At 36.2% G+C, this 11,653-nt stretch overlaps 2 protein-coding genes across 6 annotated transcripts in view; one reads left to right on the forward strand and one right to left on the reverse strand.

The window, feature by feature from the left end:
* The window catches only part of LOC107622061 (DNA-directed RNA polymerases IV and V subunit 5B), a 4,719-nt gene extending 1,879 nt beyond the window's left edge, over window positions 1-2,840 (forward strand). Inside the window, exons 2-4 of the mRNA XM_016323988.2 lie at window positions 600-782; window positions 1,602-1,715; window positions 1,850-2,840. Coding sequence (XP_016179474.1) covers window positions 600-782; window positions 1,602-1,715; window positions 1,850-1,975 — 423 coding nt within the window. The 3' untranslated portion in view covers window positions 1,976-2,840. The remainder of the gene's footprint in view (window positions 1-599; window positions 783-1,601; window positions 1,716-1,849) is intronic.
* LOC107622614 (protein LNK2) lies at window positions 2,505-10,063 on the reverse strand. 5 transcript variants are annotated; one of them, XM_021113321.1, is made up of 8 exons: window positions 9,735-10,063; window positions 6,478-6,817; window positions 6,173-6,299; window positions 5,622-5,928; window positions 4,616-5,326; window positions 4,359-4,516; window positions 3,026-3,399; window positions 2,505-2,927 (listed from the first exon to the last, which is right to left on the reverse strand). In XM_021113321.1, exons 1-7 carry the CDS (start codon window positions 9,756-9,758, stop codon window positions 3,051-3,053), a joined length of 2,016 nt encoding a protein of 671 aa, XP_020968980.1. In that variant the 5' UTR covers window positions 9,759-10,063; the 3' UTR covers window positions 2,505-2,927; window positions 3,026-3,050. The 5 variants fall into 5 exon arrangements, with proteins under 5 accessions (XP_020968980.1, XP_020968978.1, XP_020968979.1 ...); XM_021113319.1 differs by having other exon boundaries at window positions 6,173-6,302; XM_021113320.1 differs by having other exon boundaries at window positions 6,475-6,817.

Raw genomic sequence — 11,653 nt, forward strand, 5'->3', positions numbered from 1 at the left:
TTTACACACCTGAAAAATCTTATGAACATATATATATATATTTATTATTGGATTTATTGCTTTTTTATATAGATATCTAATTGGACACCAAGTTAGGTGTGAAAAATAACATTTTTGATATCTAGAACAGAAATTAGAAAACTGTTGTATATATCCAAAGGAAGATATTTTTTTGTTCATTTATAAGAACAACCCTTAATTATTATATTTTAAATTGTGCTAAATAATTTGTATATTCGAAGATCTTGATAGGAGATCGATGAAGCAAAAATCATAAACTAAATTAGGGTCCTCAACCTCAACAAATATTAAGTGAAAAATGTCATTGACAACTTAGATTATATATCTAATAAGTTAATGGTAATTGCTCACGTGAAGTTATTTTCGTACATACAAAATTATTAAATAATAATTTAATCAAACAAGGCAAGCTATCTAATAGTTTTGAAGAAGTTAATGTGCATTTTACCTTTTTTTTTCTTTTATGTTTTAACATTTTCTATGACCAAGGAAGAGCAAGCCCCACACCACTCTCACACACACAAAGAAGGGAAAAACAAAAAAAGATGCTTAAGAGTGAGGATGGTTTTGCTGTGCAGGTACTGGTTGTCTTTATGGGACCCGTTGATATTATTAAAAAACAAACTCTAAAGAGTATACATGACCAGATTCCAGATAAAGGAAAATTGAATGGACTGCTAGTTATTGTGCAAAGCAAAATGACCTCGTATGCAAAAAAGGAACTGATGGAAAGTTATCCATCTAAAGTTGAGATTTTTGAGGTAATTTACCCTCATGAATGCTTAGTTCTTTCTTTTTATCCATTTAGTTTTTTCTAGTGTTCTTCTGCATAATATTTTCAATATCCATGAGACCTGAACGTGAGGTTGCTCAAGCATGCATGAGGGCCTAGCCATTTTAGCATACACTTGTTTGATATGATGATTTTTTTTTTTTCTCTATACTAATGCATATTTAGTTCTTGCTTTTTGGTGATGTTTTTACCTTCTTGATAGATATGTTAGTAAGCTTCATTATGTATACTAACAGTTACAGGTACTTCGTGCCTTTGGTGGTTGAGGAAATAAAAAAAGTCACAAGAGATTGTCTTAAAAGATTGTATATAGAAGGGTATTTTTGGTTTCAGCAAATGTGGACATTTTAATGTCATCAACAGAGTTTCATAAAAGCGATGATAGGAAAGATTTCACAGATAGGAAAAGTTGAGACTAACTTTGCATAAGAACATAAAAATGCATTTGCATGAATTATCAGCTTCCAATTTCCTGAATTTGGCTTGTGGGGCATCAATATTTCTTGAATTTCCCTTCTCTGAGAAATGGGCTTATTAGTATCAGATGCTCAAAATTTTCTTGAAGATGTTTTTGTGTATTAATTTTTCTTGAAAACTAAAATATCCGTTTTAAAATCCTTGGAACTGATTTTGGTAATTTCTCATACATTAGTTATAAAACTATATATCAATTTAAAATAGTCTTAATGTTGATATGGCAAGCTTTCATTCTCATTTTTGCATTTACATAAACATCGACAAATGATAATACCTTTTTTTTTTCGTGTGTGCGCACGCATGCGCTTAGATAACTGACTTGCTGGTCAATATGGCAAAGCATTTGCTGCAGCCAAAGTATGAGGTATTGACAGCTGATGAGAAGCAAGCACTGCTCATGAAACACAACTTGGAAGAGAAGCAGGTAATGTATCATTCTTACTATGCTCATGGAATTTAATAATAATGTCACTTTGCTTGAACAATAATTAAAGGCAAACATACTATTGGATCAGAATTATGAATTAGTTATTCACTATTTTTGGCCTTCTTTTTCAGCTGCCACTCATGCTAAAAACTGAAGCCATTGCTCGCTATTATGGATGGGAGAAAGGACAAGTTGTGAAGATCACTCACACTGGTGGCCTCATTCATTCTCTTGTCACTTATCGCTGTGTGGTGTGATGCAAAATTAAAATCACAAATGCAATGCAAAAATTTTCGTAACCAAGCAAACATCCTTATTTACTAATAGACTGATGTATTGTACTGCACAGTTTGCACTTAATTGGACATGTTGCTATGCATTCTTATTTAGATGTGTAAATTCATAACAATGGTGATCATTCGACATTTTGGCATGATCTATGGATGGATTTTGAATTAAAAAGTTGTTTATTTTGAATATTCTGTGTTTTTTTTTTAAATACTTATATTAAGAAAATAATAAAATAAAGTTTTGCAAATATATAAAACTAAGTTCATTGTTAAATAGTATTGCATGTCACCTAAATATACAGGCACGCAAAATTTGTTATAGAGCATTTTTTAAAATATCGTCATCATTTGTATAATAAGAATAGAACGAGAATAGTGTGTTTGATGAGTTATGGACGACGGCAGAATTTTGGTGGAAGAAAAAATTCTGGTACAGACAGAAGATCAGACAAGGAGAAGATAAAGGCAAAAATGGAAGCGATACCAATTTTTTTGTGATGACTGAAAAATTCAAACCAGAATGAAGAAGAAAATTATGGATTCTAGACACAATGGTTGAAAACCTGAAACCAAGAACATACATAAAACCAAATAAAAAATCACAAGTCACACTCGGCATGATGATAAGGGGAAAGTATTGCAAGTATAGACACCCCAAACCAACTTTAAAGTCTGGTCTAAAGTAAGTCACGCCAAGACTGTAAGAATTCTATGTCTAAGTGTGGCTTGGCTACACACATTTTTGATGCAGTCATGATCTAATAACGTCTTAGTAGACGTCGACCTTGAGAGTATGGTCAGATACTGAGATACATGGCGCAATGTTTTCAGTACATAAGAAACATAAATATTATCGGCGACAAGCATGCACGAAACAGGTGCTCAGGATTCTGCTAGGGTGGGATTATGATCTGGATAGCTGACAACAGAAGAAAACATCTGCATTACAGTATATCCATATATATATTTAAAATGGAGTCTAGCAACGAAGCATGGAAGTAATAAGGAAGGAATTACCCTCAGATATCGGGAATGGCTTTTTTCACTGAGAGGCTTCGAGCTCCTGCGTGTTTGATGCATTCTCGGAAGTGTCCAAGCAAGGACTGTTTTTTATTTGATCCATAGACTGAGCCTCAAATAATGACCAAGAATTCTTGAACTCCGGGTGAGGCATTTGTTGATTACTTTTCAAGCCCTCGTCTGGCAAGCTAGTCACAGGAAAATTCACCATGTTAGCTGCTTTGCTTTCAAAATGAACCTTCGAAGACATCGGCGAGTCCAGTTTATCCGAATAGTTTGCAGCTAAGTCCGGAGGACTATGAAAGAGAAGATGAGCCACAGTTCGATCAATAGGATTCGTCTGTGTTTCAACATCAGGGACCCTGGGATATCTGTAAGATCATTGTGGTTCATGCACACATCACATGTTAGCATCTTACAAGGGAAAGCAAGTGACATCCATAACTAGATATATAGATTAATATGTATTTTTCCACAAGATGAACATGCTTATAGTTTTCATTGAGCATACACTTTTTCTCATACGCATAACTAGTAACATAAGCTCTTAGCTCTATCAAGTTACAAGCAGGTGTTAAGTTAATTAACAAAATTCCTGTCTGTTCAGTGAGCTATAGATCACCTATTTACTCTTGGCAACCTGATCTGGTGTCAGTTAATCATTTTTTGAAGCTTTGGCTTAAGTGGAAGTAGTGGGTCTCACTACCCATAGTCCACTTGTTATGATTTGTTAATCAATTCTCGAATTTCCAAGGGTTTAGCGTCTTTCTTTTGTACAGAAGGATATATGATTTTGCAAATGGTTATGGATATTCAAATTATAATAATCGAATAATCATGCGTAACTGAATTACAGTTCAGCGGCATATGCTCATATTGCTGTAACCAATTCCATTTCAGAATTTAGCACAAGTTTCACGTGTGAAGAGTGTCTTATGCTAAGGAATTGTTTACAAGTTAGGATTTTGGGGGGAGGGAAGAGGAAGGAGGGGTTTGTAGTGTAAAAATAAATCTAAAACGACAAGTCTTTCCTTTCCTTTCCGTTTCCTCCAAAACCCCAACACCCAAATAATCCCTTATTAATATTATTATGATGATGATGATGATGATGATGATGACTGACATTTACTCATAAAATAATGCCAGAAGACAAATTTAACTATGACAAATTTCTACTTCTGTGGGAATTTGTTTCCAGTGATGAAAAATCACACACACACAAACTTGTACACAAGCACCAAATATTTCACAAATGCATAGAGCAACTGCAATAAGTTTTTAACAAGTCATGGCTATTAAAGTAGCTGAGAATCGCAAAAGCTTTCCTGACCTGCTTTGGGTGTTTTTTTCTTCTCTTGCAATGACTTCAAGTTCTTCTCTGCTACTTTTGTTAGTGCTGCTAGTATCACTGGCATAATGCCTTTGAATTGCACTCTGTGCCAAACGGAACAAGCTGTCTCTGATGCAGAGTCTTATTTGGATGTCTAACTGTAGAAAAAGTTTGCCTCGGGATTGTGGCAATGTCTGAATTAGTACACAAATAATCATATTATAATGAATATACTATTAGCCAATAGCTTAACAAACCTTAGATATTATATCCTGAAGCTTGTACAGTATGGCATCTTCAACAAAATCATTATCAACTGCTGCAGAGACTGTATTAGAATCATCTTGTTCAATCGGGGGATCAAGAGAAGGCAGAGTTAAATCTTCATTTTCTAAATCGGTTCCATCACTGAGAGTACTTTGGTTTTCCATGGGAGACTTTTGAGTGATGGATTTATTAGTGCTAGGAACTTGATGACCCAACTGTTGTCTTTGTTTCTGAATAGCAAGCATTGCCTGCATTTGCTGTCGCCTCCTCAACTTTTCAATTTTCTCCTGAGGGGTCATGGTTTGAGGCTTGACCGAGTCCACAGACTTCTTCACAGGATTCATTATACCAGGAGACACTTCATACCCAGAAAGAACAGGCTGACATCTAGGATCTCCTGGTTGGGTCTGTGATAGCATTGGCATACCAGCATATGTATTAGTAAGGTTCCCGTACACAGGTGATGCAACATATGGATTCATCATGTTCTGGTATAGTGTTTGAGGTCCTTGAAGATGCTTCTGTTGACCAAGAATTGAAGAGGGAGAAGGTTGCATGACAGAAGGTGCCAACTGATTCTCAAATTGTCTTGCCATCCTTCCTGAAGACGACCAGTTACCATAAGGGCCATGCAATGCTTTCCCCTCTTGTTTCACCTGTGAACTTTTCCGAGCTTTCAACGAATTTTTCTGCTTCAGGGGCTGCACATGTATAAATTGGACAAAGATCAAATACTTTGTCGCGTAGGAGGAAACAGTAAAATATAGTTGTTGCAAATGATTATGTTGAGATTATTCAGCTGTGTATGAAAAGAAATTGAAGATCTTATCAAACGAGATACACGTTAGGAAAACGATGCCACCAATGGCCGAAGACGGAAGCGGCACATTATCACAGGTGGCTTGGAGGCATGGTAGTGAATAATCACTTACATTATCATATGAGAGACAAAATAAACAGGAGATTATTTTAATTCAACTACAGTACTACACATACCTGCTGATCCTTTCCAGTTGGCTTACATCCACCTCCAGCAGATCCCACATCAACTGTAGTTGCACAAGAATTTTGTAAATCCTTAGATGCAGCACCACCAACCTTCCCGTAACTGAGAGAAAATGTTTGATCATTGCATTGAGCATGTTCTTCTTTAATTTCCAAAGGCTCAGATCTGTTCCTTAAAGATCCAGCTGGACTTGGTGCATCTACTGGTATGGGTGCTGGACTGTTATTCACATCTTTAGAGGACCAAAGCTCATCAGAATTATCAAGAGTTACATTGCCAAATATAGGGTCATCATTGCTGCAAAATCATCACTTGTGAGAATATTCAGTCAGATAGATGCCAATCTAAGATAACAAAGATCACACATTCTGAAAGCCAAGGGGACTAAAATGCACATATCTATGCAGATAGATGCACATTTTCAAATAAGCACTGTCAACCAGTCACTCTTGAACTTCCTTCCCATGTTACCGATCACATGCATGACAATACATCATAAATGCACGTATCCCATATAAAATAGTTCAAATATCTACTTTACCTGAAAATTCGATCAAGGTCATCAAAACTGCCTATGTTAGCCCAGCCATAATCCACAAAGTCACCTTGCTCTTTACCTTCATTAGCATTTTGGAAAACTTCTGCATCCTTATCAAGCTGTGTAGTCTCTTCTGCCAAACAAGTACACAATTAGGAATGGCAATATGCAGGATTACACATCATGCATGTTTATCATTTTCATAAATGATTCTGGAACACAAACGCAAAATACATCAGCAAACACATCTAAACATGGATGTGCTTACTATATACACATAATTCCAGAAGAATTAGCAATTTTACCACCTCTCGAGCAACTGAATTTGCCTAGTTCACTTAAATTTTTAGATACTTCAGTACCCAGAGAGCCCTGATCAATTTTATCTACAGTGGATAAAGACAGGTCGGGCCATGAGTCTTTTCCATAGCCTGAGCCAGATAGTCCTCCACCAGTATCATGGTTGGAACTGCTTCCTATCTTTCTTTCATGAAAATTTGTTTTATCCTCAGGTTTCTTCTGCTCATTCAACTTTGTCCCAGCTTCTTGATTCCATTCTTTCTTGTTGCTAAGATCTTCACTTCCCTCTGGATAGGGCACAATATGATCATCATTCTCACCAGCTTCACCCCATATTATGTTAGCAAGCTGAAAACAATCCAGTATAAAACATTCATAAACACGAGTAAATTTTACAGCAACTTGGTATCGATTTTGTAATGTAAAAGATCACTGTTTGAAGCATGCAATTGAATATAATAGAGCAATAAAGAATTACAAAAGGAGAGGAGGATAAGGATTCCTCCAAAGGAACGCTAACCTCTATTATAATAATAACAATTAAACCCTTATCTAAACAAAAAAGTAAATCATATAATAATGGTAAATATAAAAACTAATAATATTGTTATATATTTGTTTATTTATAACATTATGAAAGCCAAGGAAAACCTAAAGGTTGTGACAACATAAAACACTTTGGAAGGATACATCTGTATGGCAATATATAGACATATAGTGTTGATAAAATCAATCCTAAGTAAACTTCTATGACATTGTTACTGTCTTCCTCTTCTTTTATATTCCTACAGATTCAACATTTATAATCCTACCCAGTCTGAAATATGACTTACATTTCGATAAAGAAAAGTTTGATAGCACAACGATAGCCATTGCATTTTCAAGAACTTACAAATTAGAAATGACAGATATCTATTCAGTATCACTGACTTGAAGAGACTGTTGGGATATGCTAGCACCTATTAGGATAGGTTCATTATCTGTATTAATACTTTAATTTAGAGACATTAGTATGAGACATGAATTACCAATCACTAGACAATAATTGCCAACTATCCTAGAATGTACATCCGCTAAACAAAAATCATTATGAAAGAAATAATATACAGTTTTCCATAACATAACGACATAGTTATTTCAAGAAATACACATAGCATTTGATTTTTGCGAGTATTTGTTTAAATATATTGAATAATGACAATCATTCTTATATCAAAGTATTTGTAAATTCACTTGTCAAAATCAAGAATATATGCGATTTGTGGAGAAAAGACCAGTAGAGCATCTAGTAACTAGTAAGGAAGGTAGATTAGGGGCAGAGAGACCTAAGAAAACTTTGCATGAGGTGGTCAAGACTCGAGAGAGATATGATCATAATGGGCTTACTTCAGATATGACACATGACATGGCACAACGGCGTTATTTGAAAGTAAATCTGCAATTTCAAGACCAGCTAAGGGAATCTGAACAGCCAAACGTACAGCCACTTGCCACAAGTTAAATGATAAACATGTCCAATCACATTGAAACCAGATGTAGATATGAGCTACTTGATAGTTGATATTGCTTCTCTGTTGTCTGTGTGATAAAATAATCAATTCCACTCTTTATATGACTTGGGGCAAAAGTGTACTTGCAATCAATAAGGAAAATGAAAAGGTGTTACAAGAAGCTGGTAAGCAAGATCAGAGGGAAATTGATCCAGAAATAGTGGAGCACGGCAAAGCAAAGTGCATAGAGCTAAAATAACTAATCTAGATATAAGAGTATATGAGAGAGATTTGCAGTGGAAATCTCTCAGACTGGTATGACTCTCAATCAGTATTTCCATTTTCTCGAAATTCTATCTTCTTTCTCCATTCTTTACACTTGCCTCCAAATTTTTCGCCAATGTAGGTGGGGTTCTGGCCTCTGAATTTGATGGATCAAGGATAGTTTAGTAACGGTATTTGCCCTTTTCTTCTACACTGCTTCTATCAGTGTTACTGTTTTATTTCCATCACTGATTACTTCAGACTTCATACAGTGATTTTGGGTGTATACTTGATTTGGTGAATTACATCTATCATAATTCTCTTCCTGTAATTTCTGTGTTGAGGGTGCTACGTTTCATGCTTACATTGTCACCATCTTGATTATATATATGAAATCACAGAAGACAATGAATCAGAAAGCAGTCACTGGCAAAATCGTTGGAGAAGAAATCAGCACATCATCACACAGATAGTATTGACTTTTCTTATCTTTTTTAGGAAACAGGCCTGGTAATTCTGTTAACCTTCCATCTCTTTAGCACTCCGATATTGACCATCTTCATCACTCCTTACAGCTTCCATATTGTGGTCAAGTCCCAGAAATTTACCATAAGGCCCTTTACTCAATTCACGTTGCAAGAAACAATTTTGAACGGTATTGTCCTTTAATGGTCACAGCTTAGTTTTAGTACTTTGATATCCTCTTCTTCCATCTCTTCTTCCCCTTTGCAAGAAACATATGCCATTAACAATAGGACAAACCTTGAATCAGTCCTAACCTCTGTTCAAAGTTTCTTCGCATGCAACATCAGTTTCTTAAGTTTTGCTTCAAATCCTATTTCTGCATGTCCTGGAATTCCAGCCCCTCAAAGAATTTTCACTCATCTTGCTACAAAGTTAACTTATTCCCATCTCTTACATTTTACATCGGAGAAATTCTGTACTCAAACAAGTCAGAACTACCAGGAACTGATGGGAAAATGCAGCATATCCAAGTGAACATGTTTTTTTCACCTTGAGGAGAGTAACCAGATTCAAATTAAGGATATCCCGTCTCTCATTGTTTTCCCCTTTAAATTTTTTGTACTTTGCCATGCTTCAATAAGCATGCAGAATTCTAAGAACATTCAAACAAATCATGTAAGCCTTACTTTCCCTTCTAGCTCATAGATGAATCTCCAAAGACACAACAACAACAACTAACAACAAAAGGAACAAACACAAAAAGACAAAAAATAAAAAAACTCCGAAGTAATACAACAGCACCTTCACCTCAATCCTTTTACTCCATGCTTAAATCACACAGAAAATAATCAAATTCATTGCAACAACAGCAAGAATCTAAGCAGTTCTTACAACACCAATACATCTCCATTAATTTAAAAAATAAAAAATAAAACAAAAAAAAAGGAACAAAAACTGGATAATTGACTATGTTCAGAATTTCAGCTAAAAAATTCAAAAGTAAAAGTTAAATAACAAAGAAAGTAGGTTGAGAAAATTTGACTAACCTCTTCGTCGTTCCAATCAAACATCTCTTATAAAGCAATCCACGAAATCGAAACCAGAATCAAAGACTAGGCCGTGAATTAGCTCACTCATCGCCGGAATCACCACAAGATTTTACAGTGAAACGCACACCATAAACTCCAACGACAGAATCGAAACGGCGTCGCTTCAAGCTTCTCCCATAAACACAACAGTGCATGCAAGGTTTCAGAGAGAGAGAGAGAGAGAGAGAGAGAACTGCAGAAACAGATTTCAGTTGCAAGTTGCAGGAAGAGTAACGGAGTTTCCAGAGAGAGAGAGAGAGAGAGAGAGAGAGAGGGAGGTGTAAGGTGTTTGTGTATGAGATGGGGTCGAGTGCACGTGACGTCACGTGAGTAGGTGACTGAATGGCTTACAATTGGAGCGTGGGTCCCGCGTGAGAAACACGTGTGAATGGGAGCGTATCTAAAGTAGTGGCTAAGAATGGCCCTATCAAATGCTTTCAGCTCATTGGTTATGTTTTCCCTTCTTTGCTTTTAAATATTTTTCACTCTTTCATTCTGCGTTTCGCGTTTCGAAGACTTGTCGTTTCGTCCGCTACCCGTGAGCTGTGTGGGCCCCACCCATGGGGCGTTTTCCGTGGCTGTGGTCGTTTTGCCGGTCGCTTTCGATATGGGCCTGTGTGGGCCCAATAAGGTCATATTTATCCAAGTCAGAAAATTCAGCCTCGGGAGTTTCACATTCATCTTTTTTTGGGAGTTGAAAGTTGAAACTTGCGGTAAAATTCAGATATTCTTTTAACTAAACAAAATAAGAGTTTAAATTTAGGTGGAGTTGATACGAAACTGAACTTTGAATTGTTAAATGATTTGATAAGTTGGAATAAATTATAATATGATAGTTTTTAATTATTAATTTTATATGAAAATAATAAAAAAATATTTGATTTGGTCTGTGAAGGTATATTTGAGTCTTAATTTAATTATTAAAATTTTAATTGTTTCAATTTAGTCCTTAAATATTTCAAATTTTAATCACGTTAATCTCTACGGTTAGGGATGTCAATGGGGCAGGACGGAGGCGGGGGATGCCTCCCTGTTTCCCATTCCCGCCCTAGGTTTGCTCCCCGTTCCCGTCCTCATTTTTCACGGGGACCTCATTCCCCATCTCTCTGATAGTTCTAAACGTCAAGATGATGACTTCTTATAGAATAATGCAGTAGGAGACACAACGGCGAGTCAAAGCACAGAGCAGTGGATGAGGTGGGGGACGTGACAGCAAAAAGAAAAATAGACACGACGACAGTTATGGAAAGGAACGTCATGAATTTAGAGAACGACGCGGCGAGTGTGATGGAACGGTGAGGGATGATAATGCTGTGAGACAGGAGAGTGCCAGGGGTAGCTACAGAGAGGTTGGATGGAGTATGGACAACGTTAAGGATCTATGAATTGAAGAAGGATTATGCAAATGAGGATTAGGAATTATGGCATGTGAAATGACTAAAAAACATATATGAGAAATAAACTATTAATGACAATTAAGTAAATTTATGAATTTCGGGGATTAGCGGGGATGGGAGGGGATCCCCGCTCGCGTCCCCGCGCCTGTCTCGAGGGAATTTTGCCCCCCGTCTCCATCTCCGTAGGAAAAATTCTCCACAATCAGATCCCATTCGGGCCAGTCCCCGCAGGAATTTTCGCGTCTCGGAGAGTTTTGCCATTCCTATCTGCGGTAGTTTTCGTCACAGAATCAATTGAAAAGTTTAGGGATTAATTTGAGGTAATTGAAACTTTAAGGATTAAATTGAGACTTGAGTGTAACTTTAATGACCAAATTAAATATTTTCTTAAAAATAATTGTACGTAAGTCTTCACTACTTTAATTTTAATGTATTATAAAGTGTTTTATAAAATTATCTAATTATATTACTTTTTTAGAT

The sequence above is a fragment of the Arachis ipaensis genome, chromosome B10, assembly GCF_000816755.2.
Source record: "Arachis ipaensis cultivar K30076 chromosome B10, Araip1.1, whole genome shotgun sequence".
NCBI classification, from domain to species: Eukaryota; Viridiplantae; Streptophyta; class Magnoliopsida; order Fabales; family Fabaceae; genus Arachis; species Arachis ipaensis.